The sequence below is a fragment of the Beta vulgaris genome, chromosome 1 (assembly GCF_026745355.1).
Source record: "Beta vulgaris subsp. vulgaris cultivar EL10 chromosome 1, EL10.2, whole genome shotgun sequence".
NCBI classification, from domain to species: domain Eukaryota; kingdom Viridiplantae; phylum Streptophyta; class Magnoliopsida; order Caryophyllales; family Amaranthaceae; genus Beta; species Beta vulgaris.
The window spans coordinates 52397918-52417755 of record NC_079202.1 but is presented as its reverse complement, the minus strand read 5'-3'; the positions used below and the strand labels follow the sequence as shown (position 1 = coordinate 52417755).

At 34.5% G+C, this 19838-nt stretch overlaps 1 protein-coding gene across 1 annotated transcript; it reads right to left on the bottom strand.

Annotated features, from left to right (window-relative positions):
- Positions 1-11505: 11505 nt before the first annotated feature.
- LOC104905420 (LOB domain-containing protein 19) lies at positions 11506-19122 on the bottom strand. The gene is made up of 2 exons (XM_010693966.4): positions 18673-19122; positions 11506-12172 (listed from the first exon to the last, which is right to left on the bottom strand). The coding sequence occupies exons 1-2, from the start codon at positions 19018-19020 to the stop codon at positions 11783-11785; spliced, it is 738 nt and encodes a 245-aa protein (XP_010692268.1). The 5' UTR covers positions 19021-19122; the 3' UTR covers positions 11506-11782.
- Positions 19123-19838: the final 716 nt, after the last annotated feature.

The window sequence follows — 19838 nt, the reverse complement described above, 5'->3', positions numbered from 1 at the left end:
ACTTCTTAGTTCTTAGCCGACAAAACTGTCTCTTAAAGAATACACCATCAAGGAAAAATAGAATATCTTTTCTTGCCCCAAACCATCACTTGGTGACACATAGAAGAAATCAATGAGTTTCATTAATTGACATGGGGATAGGGATGACAATTGATCTTGGACCTAGCTTAGATCCATGGATCCCTAAAAGTTGGGCTCGATGGATTTGGTGCTCAGATCGAGGAGGCAGTTCGATCCGTTTTTAAAAACATATATTGTAGTTTTACTCTTTTATATGTTAAACTCCTTCACGTTCTTTTTAATCTCTTGCTCTCTCCTTTCTGTCAAAACCCAAATAACTCACTCTGAATTGATCTTACGCCTCCCCTTATCTATTTCCTCTCTCCAGCAGCAACCACCGCACAACACCCCTTTACCGCTGACGACTCTCCACCAGCACCACCATCCCTTTAATCTATCCACCACCCTTCTCAACTTTCTCACCCACAAACACCCTTTCTTTTCCAGTCTCTCTCCACCAGCACGCAACGCTGCGACGCGCACCATTATCTCCACCATCATTGCCACTAGTAGGCATGCATCTCACCACCCCTTCCTTGTAGATCTGAGTATCACTCAATTGGTCTATCTACTCCCTACATCTCATAATAGTCTGAACACTTCCCTTTTACGTTTATCCCAAATTAGTTTGAACACTTCTCTTTTTTGCATGGTACCACTATCACTATATTATTTGGTTTACGCTATTTTTGTCCACACTCTATATTCATTAATAGAAAGTTACTCAAACTTTCTCTCTTTTCTAATAAAAATACCCCCACTAACTTCTATCATATCTAATTTTTTAATAAAATAATATTTGATAACTACACTATAACTTATCACAACCTTAAATTACATGTTCCAACAAGTGTTCAGATCATTGTGGGACAGAGGGAATACTAAATATGCTCTACTATGTTGGTCAACTTTGATGACAGGACAAATAACGCTTGATGGAACTATTATGTAGATTGGCTCATCAATTTGTGCTTATTTCACATTATGTGTAGATCTACATGTAATATCCCAAAATTTTAAACATATTTAATAACATAATTAAGAAAGTTAAATTGTTCACTTAATAATTGTTTTAGTTAAGAAAGTCTAATTACGAATTATTTTGAGCTTTTAAATGAACTAAATTATTAATAAGTTTTGTCGTAGGAAGTAAGATTATCAAAACTAACAAAAATCGTTAAGGAATGGGTCTAACAACTTTATGCAACAAAAACTTGTCACAACTTCAACAAGAAAAATTAAAATAAATTAAAAAAAAGGAGGAAACCCCCTAAGAAAACCCACGGTCGAACCGACCACCTCCTATTCTTCCATCTACTCCCCTCTTTGTTCCCTACTCTAACCTCCCCTATGTGAACCACCACTCATCATCTTTCCACCTCCATTTTTCCCCCCTAACTTCAGCTATAAAGACCCCATTGATTTGAGCTGAAACTCATTCCCAAAATCATAACAAAAACTCAAGCTTTTACATTTTGAAGCAAATGCAACGGTATAATGCAACGGTTAACTATAATGCAACGCATAATGCAACGGTTAACTATACTGCAACGTTTTTCTGCAACAGTCCTAATGAGTTGTTGCAATAGAGTGTCAATTGCAACGACCTTTCAAGCTATGCAACGGTTTCTAAATAAAATGTTGCAATAGGACAATAGGGTACTCTACTAGTTGTATGCATTACATAAGGCCATAAGGGTATGAAATGGAATATCATACTTAATTCCCTTTTTCCCTTCTTGCGTGAGATTACAATAACTTATACCCATGAAATCTAAACCCTTGTTTCACCACCCAATCACCCCTCTCTCTTTGCCTCGTCACTCTCTTTCTCCCCCTCCTACGATACTACCTCGCCGGAACCATCTCGGTGCTCCCGTTCCTTGTCCCTCTCCTCTAACGTATTGATTTCATTTGTTAAGGAATTCAATTAGTTTTACCCAAATTACAGAAACCCTAAGTTTGCATATTAAAATTTAGACTGAAATTGTGTAATTGTTACATAATTAAGATGAATTTTAGCCCCAAACATGGCTGGGTGGATACGCCAACTTCGATCTGCGGTCGCCTGTGGCTGATGTCCGACGAAATTGTGCCTGAAAATTGCGGGGGATGGAGCTGGTCGACTGGGCTTCGGCCTTGTGTTGCTACCGTGGTGTTTAGTTGTGTGGAGAATCGGACTGGAAAGCCCTGCACTGCGTCGGTTGCCTGCCGCGGCTGGCTGGGCTCGTGCTAATTGGTTGCACGGCAGTGGTTCAGTGGTGGGTTCTTTGTCCCTCTCATGTTCATTTTCTTTCGTGCAATGTTGTTGTTCTTGTCCTGTTCAATTTATTTTTCTGTTATTAGTATTATTTTACAAGTTATTTGTTTCTTGATTTATGATTCTTGATCATTTCCATTTATGATTCTTGGGTTTCATTTCATTCATAGTTTACGATTTCCAGTTTCTATAAATCCTGGCAATTCATGGAATTCTGGTTTGATGCTGAATGTCACTTGATATTAGGTTATTAGCACATTTTTGTTTCTATAAATGGTTTTTTGCACAATGTTTATTGTTTTCATCTGTGAACTTTTGTTGAAATTTCTCTTGATTTTGGTTTTCTTGATGATATTCGCTTCAAGTGATCATACTATTTCTTTTCTGAGTTTTGAGTGCTTATATGTTTTTTAGGGGATGAGTGCTTATATGTTAATTGCATGTTTAATATATAAAAAACTTCTTTTGGAACAAATGAATTTAGTGCATTTTAGGTATAATTATAAGTGTGTTATTATGCTTGTTCTGCTCATTTTGGTGCAATTATCATGGAAAATTGCATTCCCTTCTTCATGGTATGCTTGCATTTTTATGTTTTTGTTTTGTGTTATATATGAAGTACTTTTTTCTTTACAGAGGTCAAATTAAGGTAAAAGGACAACAACTAAAAAAATACACTATGACTCCTGCGCATTCTAACCTTACTCTAACAGCTAGGTTATGGGCTAGATTCACTTCTTTTCTTGGCACTTTGATACAACTTAAACAGACTATTATGGTCTTCATTTTGTATCCTCAATAACAGACTTTATCTTTGTTGTTGCTGAACTTTGGTTCCGAAGTCTGTCAATCAACTCTTGACTATCAGTGTGAATAGCTAACTATCTTGTGAATAGCTTGCTGATCTCTTGATCCTATAATTTTGTCTTTGATTGCTTGAAGAACTGCATATGCTTCTGTTTGAATAAGCGAAATAACAAAGATTTTAATTTGTGAGCTTTGAAACTATTATGGTCTTCATTTTGTATCCATGTTATATAGATGATTTCCATTTGTTGTCCTTTGCATTTTGCTTCCAGGAGCCATCCATTTGAATGCTGATGGTATTAAAATAGTTTTGTGGTCTTATAATCCATCGAATATTCTGATAAGCATCATGTTCTTCATGCTCAATTAATCTTTCATTTAGTGCCAAATTCAGTTCTTTTTTTATATGTTTTTTTTTCGAGAGTACTTGGTTAACGAGATGTAAATCAAACTTGTATTAGATTCTGGATTCAGATCTTGTTTCACTAGTTTTTCTTAAAATCCTGATTAATATGTTTAACCGTGTTAATTACATGGAAAATATGTTTGATGGTGATAACAGGAAATAGGGGCCACGAAGAATCCATTATACTGGACAACAAGAATCAATTACTACTCGAAGAAGCTCGTGGGTTACCTCGAATTCACGCAATTGTTGAAAATTTCGCAAACCCAACTTTATTCTCTTTACGGTGCTGCTTGCTGCCCTCACTGCCGCAACTTGGACTCACTTTTTCGAACATATATGAAGGAAGAGTTGATGAATGATGAGAGATTGAGAGTAGTTACACGCATAAACAAATGAGCATTTTATATGTAAAAGTTTCTTCAAAGAATTGAAAAACCATGAATTTTGTTTAGTTTATTAGTTGATAGACTTGTAATAATCTTTTTGATAATTTGCCTATGGGAGCATGAATATTCTATGCATGAGTTTTTCTTCTAGGTATAAAATTTCAAAATTAATTTATGAATATATAATTTTATATATGTTAATTTTCTACTAATATTATGAAATTGGAGTTGCATTTGCTATGGAGGCGTTGCAATATATGTCAATATGAGTATTGATATTTGTTATAGAGCGTTGCAATAGTTATGCGATGGCGTTGCAATATATTTGGAGGTGTTGCAATAGACGCCAAAATGGGACACAATATGAGTAGTAGGAGCGTTGCAATAGCTATTCTATGGCGTTGCATAATAATAGAGGCGTTGCAATAGGTTTCATAGCTGTTGCAACGATTATTTACACCTATTGCAACGGCTGTGTTGTAGCCGTTGCAATAGGCCAAAAAACCGTTACAATAGTCTAATGCAACGGCACCAACAGCAACGGTTGTTGGACCGTTGCAATATCTCTATTGCAACGGCTTTTTGCTTTATTGCAACGGTTTTTAGGGGTTGCAATAGGTCATTTATGTAGTAGTAATTTCCTCTCTTTTTTTTTCTATCTCGAGCACCACCGTCCATCTCTCGGTGTAACCATGCCACCACCACCAGTGCACCACATTGGTGCAGCCAGATCTCTAACCATCAGTCACTCTCGCCACTCGCCAGCGACCTACACCGCACCTACTTCCCGTCGCTGCTCTCTCTCTCTCCTCTTTCTTTCGCTAACTCCCCTGCTTGGGCCAAGCTCATTGCTGCTCCTGCCTCCTTGCCACTGCCAGAGCTCCGAAGACCGACGGCCTACGCTGGTTGGTTTCCGCCGCCAACCTCCCATGCTGTCGCATGTACCGCTCGTCGGAGCTCGCCGAAGGCTCCTGCCCTGTGTTGTTTTGTCCCTGCTCCAAGTGAGCAGATATAACACCTCTTTTTATTTTCCCTCTAAAACCTGATTTCAAGTATTACTAATGCAAGCCCAATTATTACCTATTGATAATTAGTCTAAGTTGGGCCTAAAAACTGATTTCCATTAGTTAAACCAACTTAATTTAATTGTTTCATGTATACTAATTGGACTCAAATCTGATTTTTATAATGTTAGTTGAGCTACTTAATAATTGATGGGCAAATGGAGTTAAACTCAAGCTGATTTAGGACTTTGTTAAGTCATGTTAGTTTAATTTTTTAAGTTAAACATAATTTTGGGTTTAGAATCTGGTTTACTTAGTTAAGTCACCTAAGTTAATCTTGTTGCTTCGTTATATTGGGGTTAACTGGTTTGTTTTGTTGGATTTAATTAAATCACTTGGTTTAGATTGAACCTTTAACTAGTTGGGTTAATAATTATGTTGAGGATTACTTAAAAATGTTATGTTAAATTAATTAACTCCTAGTTCATATAATCTGAATTTTATAATTGAATACTAGGAACACTCTAGTTTGTAAAAATGACTTTATATTTAGTTCATAAGTATTATAATATATAGTGGCCATTAGATTAATGATAATAGTAATTCAAGTTTAATAATAACCACACCGAAGCTTATTTATGAAATAAATAGTAACTTGATGGTAATAAATAAATACCACTCCTTAGCCTAGTTTGTAAACATATTGGAAATTAGAAATTAGGAAATTAGCCATCTATGTGAGAAACTTGATAGACGCTTGGAGGGGTGGAAAACTAAGTACCTTTCTTTAGCAGGACGGATCACGTTGGCCAAATCAACTCTTTCTGCATTAGGAAATTACTCTATGCAATCTGCCAAGATCCCGCGAAGTGTTTGCGAGGAAATGGATAGAAAAACAAGGTCCTTTATTTGGGGGAGCAATGATGAACAACGTAAAACTCATTTAATAGCGTGGGAGACACTCCAAAAACCGGTTCAGCATGGTGGTATTGGTATTCGGTCTGCAAAGCAAGCCAACGCTGCATTCCTCACTAAGCTTGGCTGGCGTATACTTTATGAACCCAACGCCTTGTGGTCTCGCGTCATTCGAGCCAAGTATTGCGCGGGACGTTGTGATGTCGACATGTTCGTGAAAAAACCGGGTTCCTCAAATGTTTGGCGAGGGATTACAGATAATTCCCCTTTATTATGTGAAGGTTTAAAGATGGCTGTGGGTAATGGTCGGTCCACATTATTTTGGGACCATGTGTGGGCAACTGATAAGCCTTTGAGTTCGCTGGTTAGACAACCTATTCCTCCTGAACTTGAAGGTGCGACAGTTGACGAAATGTGGGATACTTCAACAGGATGGAAGTGGGAGTTTATTGCCCCACTATTGCATCATGATACTCTCAAACTTATTCAAGCTTTTGAGTTAAAAGATGACCCGGAAGCCGCAAATTTGGTATATTGGAAAGATGCAAAATGTGGGAAGTTCTCGATTCGTTCAGCTCTAAGTATTATGCGGCATGAGAGTGATGTGCTTGATGAAAAGTGTTGGGATGCAATATGGAATGCCCCATTACAGCAGCGCATCCGAGCCTTTATGTGGGTTGCGTGCCATGATAGAGTGATGGGGAATCTGAACCGGTTCAAGAGGCGTATGACGGATGGCCCCCAATGTTTCATCTGCGGAGGGGGCGAAGAATCCACCTTACACATTCTACGTGACTGCCCAGCAGCAAGGTTAGTTTGGAAAAAAGTGGGAGGCCCTGCTAGTAAGGTAAACTTCTATCATTATGAGCTCAAAGATTGGATTGAGACGAATGTTAGCTGCATCAATGAGTCGATGGATGAACACTGGCACACTTTATTTGGCGTAACATTATGGTGGATTTGGCGATGGAGGAATTGTTTTGTTTTTGATAGAAGACAGGAGATCCCTACTGATTATGGAGCCTTCATCCAAGTTAGATACAATGAGGCTAGAAGAGGCTGGGAAGAAGCAGGTGAGCAACACAATTCTACTGCTCAAAAAATTCAAACTTTCGTAGCCTGGCGAGCCCCTCAGATGGACTGGTATGTGCTGAATTGCGATGGGGCAGCCAAAGGCTCTCCAGGTGCTGCGGGTGGTGGTGTAATAATCCGGGATCATGTGGGGAAATTTATCTCAAGGCTATCAGCAAATTTTGGTCACTGTATCGCACTTAAAGCCGAAATTATGGCAGTCCGTAAGGGGTTGGAATTAGCTAAGGAGCTTCGAATTGGCAAGTTGGAAGTTCAGATTGATAGTTTAACGTGTGTTCAGATGCTAAAAAATAAGGCTCCAGTTGCGGGTAATTTTATCCATGAAATCATGCAATGTAGAGCTTTGCTCTTGATGACAGATTGGGAGACCAAAGTGGTTCATATTTATCGGGAAGGAAACCGTGCGGCGGATTGGTTAGCCAATAAGGGAGTCGCTCAAGATAGTAGAACTTTGTTCGTTGACACTATTCCTGGTAGTTTGGCTAGAATTTTAGAGGACGATGTTCAAGGGGTGGCTTTCCCACGCCTAGTACCTCCTTAGATTGCTGTGTGTTTTTAGTTTTCATTTGTGTTTGTTTTCTTTTCTTTTGGTGTAACCTCTTTCGAATAAAAAAAAAAAACTATGAGTGTTGTTAAAATTAATCCATTTAGTAACATGTACTTATAGTTCATTAAAACATGAATTATAGGACAAGATTAATTATCATTAGAATGACCTCATTATAACTTCTATATTTAAAAGATGTAAACCATAAGTTGAACCTATTAATTAGAACCTCATTAAAGGAGAATAAGAATTAATATGAAGTATGAATTAACTTTTCCTAAAACGCCACTTAGTTAGTAACAAATCCCGCTTTTAATTCTTTATTAGATTAAAAAAAGGAATATAACAAGCTTGGAATTGATCGTCTACTCGTTATTATTATCGTTGGTTATAATATATAATATTCTCCATGAATCACGAATTCACGATAAACCATATCCATAACACGTCTCAGGAAATACGTTGATAACCCTGCAATATATCAGCGCGAATAAACAAAAAGTATCCTACGTACTCCACATCCTAGTATCCTACTAGTACTACATTACTACTCCTATTGTAGTAATTCCAAAACAAAAAGTAGAATCCAACTCGTAAACGGATAATGTATCCTAGTTTCTCTCCCTATAAACTATAAATACACCCCCTCCTCCATCATAATTATCATACTTATTCATAAATCATCTCTTCTTCTTCTTCCAAGTTCTCTCTCTTCTTAGAAACTTTCTCTACAAACCTAAAGAAAATGGCAAAAACAGCTGCTCTCCGAACTCACGACCAATCTTCTCGTTGTCGTCGTCGCCGTAAAAAGACTCAATCCAACGACCAATATTCTCTCTCAGCATTGCAGCCATCAAAGAAGCTTGAGATGGGACAGGTGAAGATCCTTAAAAGAGGCGAAGAATTGAAGGCGAAGTTGTTATTTGGAGGAGAAAACAAAGATTTAGAGTTAAAGTTATGTTCTACAGATGATCATGATGAGCTTTACGCTGGATCAGCGTCGATGATTTCTTCGCCTCCTCCGAGTTCGCAACCTTATCCGTCGTTTTTGGTTCGAAGAAATCAGCTGATAATGATAGAGAATCATTTGAAGAAATTGCTCGGAATTGGGTCACCTAGTTCGCTGGTTTCAGAAAGTTCTGAAGAAAAATAATCTGAGAAAGTAGTGCATGGTTTTAGATTATGTTATTCGATGTGTTCTCAAGTATGGTTTAGCAACAGTAGTATAGTAGACGATTGTTGTAATATGATCATCTATTAGCAGTAGTATAGCAGCGTAGTATAGTATAACCGAGATATTATTCATAAGTTCGCAGCTCTCATACTTCTACCACTCTCTATCTCTCCATTAACTCTGATACAAAGTACTCAAGCACTCATATTTGTAATTATTCAAACTTATTAACGGTGATTGCCTAGTAGTGGATTGGTGATAAGAGTATCACCCGCGGTTTTTTTCCCTCATTGGGTTTTCCGCGTCAACAATTTGTTTGTTTATTTTTCTTTGATTTTCGTCATTTATTCTCATTTTGAGTTAATCATTCAAAAAAGTACAGATCTTGTTGTTGGCTTACCAATTCCTTTTGTGTACTTAGTACAAAATCGGCATAAACATATAAGAATTTTTTAGTTACAAGTTGCTCATCAATTTTTAGGAGTATAATAGCAATAAGATTGGATGGTTTACTACTTTGTAGTAGTAGTTTAGAAGAAAATTCCAATTGTATAATTAGATCGAGTTATTTCATATTACTACTGTTAAGCATAGTATATATACCTATCTATTAATTTATAATTTTTAAGAATTATATGAGGCTTTTTGTACCACTTTTTTTAGTAACCTAACTAGTATTTGGACCCGACTGTGCCCCGAGTTAGTATTGTTTTCGAAATTTCATATGATTTTTTTCCATTCCCATTAAAACATATTAAGGAAAACTCAACATGTAAAAGGTACAAATATAATAATGTGAACACATAAAACATGATTAAAAATTGGAAGCTAATTTTACTTTTGTTAATTGACATAACTTATGTACACATTGGACAATTCCAGTGGAGTAACAGAGGTACCACGCGGCGTGTATACATTGTCACGCATGCCTTTTAATATATTTGTATAGATTCCAATTGTAGTCCCTTATGATACTTTTTTTTTAGCAACCCTAGTTCCAAGTGTAACTGATAAAAACAAGAGTAACTGACTAAGTGTTGAGTTAACAAGTTACTACCTAGTAAATAGTAAGTATTTGTTAACTTATTGATTTTACTTTTTAATAAGTTATGGTTAGCTACTTTTATAGAGGAGAATGATTTAGGGGTATGTTGTTATGTTTATTATTATTATTGTGCAACATATAAACCCTCATTATAATCACTTAGGCCACATAAATTAGAAGGTGGTTTAGATCTCCGAAACATCAATCACATTAATCAAGCGCTACTTTTCAACCAAAGCGTGGAGGATTCACAAAAACAAGGGCTCCCTCATTCATAGAATTTATGTGGTCAAATATAAAAATAATAGAATTAGCCTTTTCCTTGAAGATGTTAAGCCTAGGAACTGTTCCTTTGACTAGTACATAATAAGACGATTTGCGTCGGATGCGAGCGCCTATTTGCGTCGGACATGGGTCCGACGCCACAGGCCTCGACGCAGATCAGAATACAGGATCTGCGTCGGACAACGGCGCGACACATTTAATTAGCTATTTGCGTCGGACTCCGCCTACCATACGACGAAGATGACTCCTCGCCCATGTCATAGAGGCAAGACTCATCTGCGTTGCATGAAGACTAAAATGCGACGTAGATGACTCATGTGTGTCGCACATAGCACTACATGCGACGCACATGAGGCTTTTCAATTCCAGCAGCCAAGCTCACGTGCGTCGCATGTAATGCTATGTGCGACGCATATGAGGCTAAACAACCACGCACAATTCATCCACAACGAGGCTAATTCATCAGGAGCATAATTCACGCCCAATTCATCCACAAATTAATAATGAATTCAAATCAGCAATTCAGAAACTAAATTAGAAAAAAGTTGAATTTTTAGATTGGATATAAAATTATATTTTTACAAAACCTAATTACAGAAAATGAAAATAAAAAAATTACAGAATAATACAAAAATTATAGAATAATACAAAAATTACAGAAAAATAAGCAAATCAGCAAAGGAAAAAAAAAATCAATTACACGGTTACAGAAATTATACAAAAACAGAAATTTTTACATCTGATGAGATGCAAACTAAAAAAAAGTTAAACCTGACCTTTTATCCTTTAATTTCTAGAAATAAAATTAATTACTAAATCATGCCTCTTCATCTTCATCCTATTCAAACTCACAATCAGTGGATTGAAAGCCGAATCTCGAACAATGCATGCATGAATTCAAGGCTAATGCTCGACGCTAGCTTGATGAACGAAAAAAGCTCTCTCTGATGGACATGAAAGTGGAGAGTAAGAGGGGAACAAGATGCCAACATATGCGAACTCAATTTTCTATTCTCGTCGCCTTCCTGCCCATTCATATTCAATTACCCTTGCATTTTTCTCCTTCATCACCCTCCATCATCAATTTCAACCCTAATTTTCGCAAAAATTAACCGTATCTTCAATAAACTCAATCTCATATATACAAAACCCTAGATTACTCTTCTTGTGATTGAAAATTAGGGTTAACTTTTCTTCTTCCTTTTCCCCCAATAAATTAGGGATTGAAAAGGTAGATAGTTTCAGATCCTATCTTGTAAGTTGTGACAAAGATATGAGGTTCGAAATCCAACATTTATCAGTTTTGTGGAGTCGGATTCTCTTTATTATATACCTCATTCTTAAGGGATTTCACCCACTAAACTAGATTAAAATCCCAACAAAGAGAGAATTTAATGAGAAGTGTCGCTACAAGTTTACAACTAACAACACTTATGCATCAAAAAGAAAAAAAGAATTACAATCCAAACTTAAATGTACCAAAAAAATATATAGATTGCTAAGCCCACGAGTAGCTACATATTCTTTGAACATATCCCAGATTCTAGCCCATTGATGGCAGCCCAAAAGCCATAGTAAAACACCACCTATTTCAGCCCACATAATATAGGGCTTAGGAGATTAAAATTCCATTACGTCAGGACCTTTAGATTAGTTTGTCACAACTCACAAGGAAGATACAGTTACAGGGAACATTACTACTATTACAAAAGATTAGCATAAGATGATGCTAAAAAATTAATCAAGATTATCTGCTAATTCTTCTTAATCAATAGTAACAATTAATCACTTCAATTAATTAGTGTGGCTCAGACTTGAACTTGACTCCAGGAAGGTACTTAGACACGAATTCGCGTGTCAAAGTTTGGAGATCATCATCCTCAATTATCATATCATCATGCTGATGATAATCAGTTAGGTTACAGAAACTGGCTAATTCTGATGCTGTTGCTGGTGCTGACGCTGCTAAAGATGATAGCGAGGGTTGCGAAAGAAATGCATTGTTGTCGAATGAAGGCATACATGGGGCCACAGTACCATTAGTGTTTGTGGTGGCTGGAGTAGCTGCCATTTGATCTACACAGCAATGAGGATTAGTCTGATCTACAGTAGGAAACGTCGGTGGAAGGCGTTGTAAGGTGGAAAGCCTGGCATGTACAAAGGCTAATTCTGCTTGCATACTCATAACCTGCCACCAGAGACACACCCAAGAAAGTTGAAAAGAAAGACAACAATAGAAATTAAATTAGAAGTAATAGTTCAATTTGTAGAAGCAAATACAAGAACTCTCCACATTATTGATCAATTTTTATATTTTAGAAGGGAACCCACGCAGGAACCAGTGCGGATCTAGAAAATATATTTAGTGGGGTCAAAATAAAATTGAAGAAATTCAGAGGGGGTCAAACAGTTAAATTTATAAGGAAATACACCAAAATCTCAAAAAAATTAAGAGAAAATTCCATACTTTTTAGGTTTGTGTGGGGTCAATTGACCCACAATTTAACTAATTATTAAATCAGACAAAGCCAAAGAGATAATAGAATCAGGACCACCATCCATCCACAGACCACACTCGTTTGCCTACAAAATGAGCTAACTCATAGGCAACTTTAAATGAGCTAACTCATGGGCAACTTTATTGTCCGGTCTTCTAACAAAAGACCAACTAACCGATGGAAAACAACAAATGGAACTAAAAATGTCATCAAACACAAGAAATAGTATTGATTTAATTGAAGAACCTAATTATTGATTTAAGTGAATAAGTCAATATAAACTGCCAAAAGTAGAAGTATTATTTACCTAATTAAAGCCTAATTCTAGACACATACTATTAGTGTTACTAACTCATGATTAAGTGGCCCGCTTGGATGGGCCATGCTGAGCTAGCTAGCAAAGTAAGCCCAACATTTTATTCCTTTTCTTCTTCTTTTTTTTTTTACATTGGCAACCGAACAATTTATTCAAAGCAACAGGGATGCACAATCAAATTCTCATAAATTTAAGGTCCGTCGGTATTATTGTGGTTTTCTATTTTTTGGTTTTTTTGATTTTCAAAATTATACGATATATATCTTATAATGAATAAAAAATTAGTCAAATTTATTAGGAACATGATGATTTTGAAAACTGACAACTAAAAAATGAAAACCACTTTTTCTTGTTTTTAGTTTTTAATTAAAAAAAAAAACTGAAAACAAAAAACGATAACGAACGAGCCCTTAACTAATACTCCATTTGTCCCATGCCAGTTAACACAAGTACCCCTATAAGAAATTATCATCTTGCTGATTTTCTAAGTTTCAAGTTTGCGACTTATAGAAAGAAAAACTATTACTATCATCTAAACTATAAATATCCACAAGCCATGTATTTTGATCTAAATAGCCTTTTCTAACCTCCTTTATTTGTATTTTTTTTTGCCAAGTTTTACCAATGAAGTATATTTTGTGCTTTAAAATAGGGGAAAGGTATCCATATATATTGACTCAAATCCAACCTTTAGATGAATACCCATACTCTTATAGGGATCATGGGAAGAAACAACAAAACAGGTTTAGGGGTCGTTTCGTTCAATATATGAAATGGAATTGATACAGATAGAAAAAGGGAACGGTAACAAAAATAGTTACCTTTATTGAGTGTTTGGTTCAAGCCAATTAATGGAAATGAAGGGTATCCATTACCTTCAAGTAATGGATTTGGTTACTCGAGGGGGAGGGGAAGGTAACAAATTGGAGGAATCCATTACCATCAAGTAATGGTAAGGGATTAATGTGAGGTTGAACCAAACAAGAAAAAAGATAATCAGTAATTGATTCCGTTTCTTGAAACCCAAAAATAATGAACCAAACGACCCCTTAGTTATGTGCGTTGTATTGATTTTATATAAGGTTTTATAATCTATTATATTTATGTAAGAAAATCAAGTAGACCTTTGAATCACTGTCACGAATGGTACATAGACGATTCGAGACAAAATATACTAAGACAAAAGAGCAAAATGAAACCCCGGCTGTAGCATCTCTCTAACCCTAACCTCGATATATAAGATTGGTCCTCTAAAATTAGACATATAGAGTATCTTAGATAAAATTTCACACAATCCCCCCCCCCCCCAAAAAAAAAGAAATTCCTATAAATTATGTTAACAAAAGACTATTATAAATTCTCAATCCAAGAAAAAATTCAATTCCCCTCATTTTTTTGATACCCCAAATTAGCTCAGCACGTATTTATTATGTCATCTTATACTCCTAAAGGAAAAATAAGATATAGGTACAAATCAATTATTTCTATATATCAATGACGTACATGATCCAGAATTAAGATAAAAATATATACTTTGCACTACAGCATACATTAATTATTTATTTTTGTCATTGAAAATTCCAACAATGGTGTAGCAAAGTCAAATAAAAGAATAAGGTTGTACAATAGAATTCATTTTAAGGGTTCTCGAGCCACTAAGTTTTGCTTAATAGTTCCGGCAAGCAACGTACGATCTCTTAACATAAATCCATCCCAAGACATAAATGGCAAAGTATTTGGTCATCACTATACATCCAAGTATTATTTTATGTATAATTCTCTATTATCAATCATAGTTCTAAGGATCATGGATGACAGGATAAGCATTAGCTATAACTACTAAAATAGTATTTTCTCCGTCCCATAATACAAGTCTTTTTTTTAGGAGTCAAACTTTTCAAATCTCTAACCATATAGTCTTATTAATATATAAAAAAAAACATAATCGTTTAAGATCTTGTCAGAATCGTCTTGATATATTTTCATAATATCAACTTTTTATATTTTTATTAATATAGAAATGAAGATATCGAAGGTCAAATGTATGTTTTAGAGACTGTACAAAATGAAACATAACTTATATCATAGGACAAGAGAGTACTACCTCATCGACTCATCCAAAATATATTCTTTTTAGCTTTTTTCCAAAAATAATGTGTGTTACAATAATGGCATTAAACACGAGTACTTCACAATATCAATTTAATATTATAGGTTATTATTCTATAGAATCAACACATTATTGTTGCTCCCTTCTTTTATAATACAAGGCACATACACTTCTTGGAAATTTGTTTTAACTACAAAAACCTCTTAAAATGTAATGAATAGAAGTTATGTACCATTAGGGTTCTCAAAATTAAAAATGCTTTCACAATATTACTAACAATCAAATTCGCCATCAAATATCATGCATGCACGCGGCATGCCTTACAAAAAGAAAGGGAGAAGTACATGTTATTTTACGATGCCAGTATGTAATTTTTTTAACAAAATCAAATAACTTCATAATATGTGTGAAATTGCTAAATGACCTATATTAGAGCATTAAAAAAAGTAATGACAATGTAATTATATGGTGTATTAACTATTCGTACTTCTTACGTACTCTTTTTTTTATTATTATTAGTTTTCTACTTGAAAGACCAAAATTTTCACCCTAATTAATTAAGATGGTTTCATACTTTTACTTTCTAAATATGTTGAGAGGCTTCCTATTACTTAAACCATCCTAATTATTAGGATGAAAAACTGGTCTTTTTAGTAGTTAGACTTTAATAGGTAACAGATCCAGCTCAACAAACTTTATTTTACAAAAATTATATAGTAAATGTGGGTAAACCTATCTACTCGATCATTTGGAATTACAATTTCAAAAATTATTAAAAGAGACTGTCTAATTTTAATATATAATTAGACATAATCACTAAATTGATTAAACTAATCACCGAAAGAAATTAACTTAGTCATTATTGGGCTAATTCTCTTTTTAATATTGAGCTAACCATTGTCTAATTTTAATTTAAAAGTAGCCGGTCTCTTACAAGATAAATTCTTATAATTTTCACTCTATTATTGTATGTGTAGATAGATGGTAAAAAATAATTACAATATCGGTAATAAATTTTATTCTAAGAAAATTTCATGTCAATAGTAATGAAACTTCAGTTTCAAATATACGTTTTTCTTCACAAAAATCAGGGGGTAATGCAAAGTAAAAAAAAATATATATATATATATATTACGTACTAATTATTATAGGGATACGTAGACAAAAAACACTATTGTAGATATTTGACATGAGACTTTCTAAGAATAGATCACACCAAAATTTATGACGATATCATCTTCTGTTACTGCCTACCAAACTATAAAGTTGCAAGAGCTAGCTTCCTTTCCCATTCTCATTTCCGTCAATTTAGTGACGAAGTATGTATTTCCGTCATAAAACTCTTGAGAATTCGGACCCATTTATATTGGAGTAGCATCTAAAAGCTAGCCAAAAAGCTAAAATAAACCAAATATATTTCTATCTTAAAAAATTATAATGATTAGACAAAGAAGATGTCTCTTAGCTTGATTGGTTCCCTTGCTAATTACAGTAATAAAAAATATTTTCTTTTTACAATTGTTCAATTATCAAAACTAACAAGGTTAAACACTTTGAACTGTTCTAGTATTTTTCTACTAAACAAAGGCTCTTTCCCGCAATACTATAGCTAAAAATAAACTGAAACTGGTAAGGTGTTGGAACTGATAAGGTAACTAATTAGATTAATTATTTGGTAAAATTAGTTGTGTAAGCTGATAAATTATTTTGAAAAAAATTAATTGTCAAAATTTAAAAACATTATCAAAAATTTCAGTCACCTGGTTTTGAAAAGGTGAAAATTCTAACTTATTATTTAAGTCATTTAACCATCTAAAATTTTATTTTAAATACTCCCCAAACATTAATAATCATTTTAATACCTAAAAGGAAATATGCTAGTATCTTTTCATTTAAGACAACTAAAATATTTTTCACCTCAAAAAAAATGATTTTCCAAATAGAAACAAAGAAAAGAATAGAGGGTGGACAAGAATGTCAAATGAAGAATTTAGTATCCGTTGCTAATTAATGTTCTAGGAAACAACAAACGTACCAAACCAAATTTTAGGTGCTGTTCAAACTGAAGTATATCCAATTGCATTAAGTTGGATGTTTGACCATGTTATTCAATGAAGTACAACCACGCAAAACCAGCTACTTCTAGTGGAGTACGTACTAGCTTTACTGCTCATCTCATACTTGATTCATAGCTACGCGATGTAACAATTTATTTTAATTTTTCCCTTGCGCCACAAACTAAACAAGGAGTAGTAATATAGACAATTTGATAATGTTAATTACAAAATGTCTTACTAATCAAATATTGCCCGATAACCTCACTCTACCCTCCAACGTGAATCAAATCCTCGACACACCTTAAATTCACTACTCCATTTCTACTCTTACAACAATGTGTATTAGCGGATTTGATGATAAAAAGATGAGCTAAGATTAATGGACTCTACGGCCAACCTCGGCTCGATTTTCGGTGTACAAAGAGAGACAAGAACATTGAAATATCAAGGGTTCCGTTCTTTTAAACTGAAAGTCGTGAAAGAAACCTAACTCGAAAACTAGTCTTGTCTCGAATTTTTGGTGTATAGAGAACAATAAAAACGCTAATGTAGATAGAATTTAGTCACGATTTCATAAAACTCATCCTCACGTGATTTTATCAACTAAGCTAGCTAGTTAACATTCATTTTTTTTTTATTAGAAAATTAAGTCGGCCCAAGGACTAACCCCTACAAGACTACTAGCCTGTAAGGAACACCAACACATTGACTAATAAGGCATGCATGATGCATAGCATGCTAAGGAAATACCCCAACATAATACTGGGAGTAAGGATCAAACCGCTAACCTCAAGAACTAAGAGGAGCACTCTATCCACTTGAGGTAACTCCTATCCTTCCTTCATTATCTCATTAAGGAGGTTTGAGAGCCGTAGTTATATAATTGATCTTGTTTTTATTAATATTTTCAGAGTTTTCGATCCATATGATTAGATAACTTGACGAGACCTTAAAAAGAGAGAATCTTTTAACACTTCCGTGGTTGCAATTATGCAGGTCATGTCAAATCTTTTGTCCTACTTCTTGAGTCATAAAATTGGTTAAAAAATTATGCTCAATCATATATCCCTAACAAGTAACAACATCACCCCTTTATCTTGATTGTTGATAGGATTTCATCATCTGTCATTTCCCTTATACTTTATAATCAGAAAAAGATTGCAAGTTTTATAAACTTTTCCCTCCCCCCCAAAAAAAATAAATTCATATAATCCACATATATAATTATCACCTAATATTTTTTATTTTTTTTTGGAGTCCCTAGACTATTTAACTATAAGTATACTTGATCACTGTGACAAATAAATTCCTCCAAAATTCCAATGTTAAGCTAAGTCCAAATCTATTCGTATATACTTTAATATTTCCTCCGTTTCGTTTTAAATACAACAGTTTATTTACGACATATAAAATATTCATTTATTATATTTAAAACGAAAAAGATGAAGTATTAATTTTTTTTTTGTGAACTAAGGTAAAATTAATGTAAATAATATATATCCTCACTAAGTTGCTATATTGTCAGCCTAATGGAAATTGTGTTTGATTAATTAAATAGTAGTCAAATACTTCATATCAATCAACCTTATGTTACTAGCTCAAACTAGATGATTAATTAAAGTAAACAACAATTATTTAAAATTAGCTCTTTTTAATAAGAAAAACAAAAAAGAGAAAAAAAAAAAGAAAAGGTAAGGCATAAAGAACCTGTTGTTGAAGAGTGAAAATGTGAGCAACACAGCCATAGATGGGATCACGAACCCTAGACAAAGCCTCATAGCAAAGAGTTACCACGGTATCGAGACGGCGATGTGCAGGAATGCGTAGGAGGAGCTTAGAGGCATTGCTAGCGCCGAACACCTTGTGCACGGCGGCGAAATGTGCGGTGCCTTGCTCAGAATCAAAGTAGGGTGCAAACACACATCCTTTTACACACTTTCTTCTTAAATATTTGCATGCACCACATGGTCCACCTCCAATATTATTGCTATTATTACTACTTCCTCCTCCTCCTTGCCATTCTTGTTGGTTGTTTTGTTGATGATGGTTGCTCATTTGTGTTTTCTCTTATGTTTTTCTAAGAGGTGAGGATATTTAGGAGAGAGATTGGGAGAAAGAGAGAGTTTGGAGGGGTGTGAGTGAGTATTTAAAGAGAAAAAAGTGGTAGGAGAAAAAAAGGGAGGAGTTTTATTAAGTGAATGAAAGGTGTGAAAAGGGACTTTTTGTTTAATCACTAATAGTTACAGCTAATATCAATGATGTCTTGGTCTATTGACGATTAAAATTAAGATACAGGGAATGATAAGTTATACGTTCGAATCTCCTCTCTTGCTTTTTGTATTTTGTATTGTCTTTGTGGCTTATATTGATAAAAAAAAAAACTAATAGGTACAACTTATAGATGTCAGTTTGAGCACATTTGAGATTAAGACGATTGAGCAGTGATATCACTTTCCATTTTATATCTCTTAAGTTTAGGAATCAAATTTTATGAAACCCGTCTTATTTGGTTGGTTTCTGGTTGGTACTTATTGGATTATATTGGATTGAAACGGATCAATTTGACATGCTAGCTTAGTTTCGGTTTGTATTGTAAAGTTAATTTTCAAAACAAAAAAAAAATTGGAAAAATTGGTGGTGGGTCATTTTGTAAGCTACTTGTAGAGTGGTACTTTCTACTACCTTCTATATATTTTAAATTGGTTTGGAAGAAAATGTGACCAATTTCACTTGATCTAATAATTACGTCAATAATTATCTTGGAGTAGGAGTTTCTTTGCCTCCATTTTTTTTTTCTTCACTGTCTAATGCGTATACAGCTGTGCTAAAATGAAGTTTCTATTCATTTAAATGAAGTATTGTGTTTACTCTTA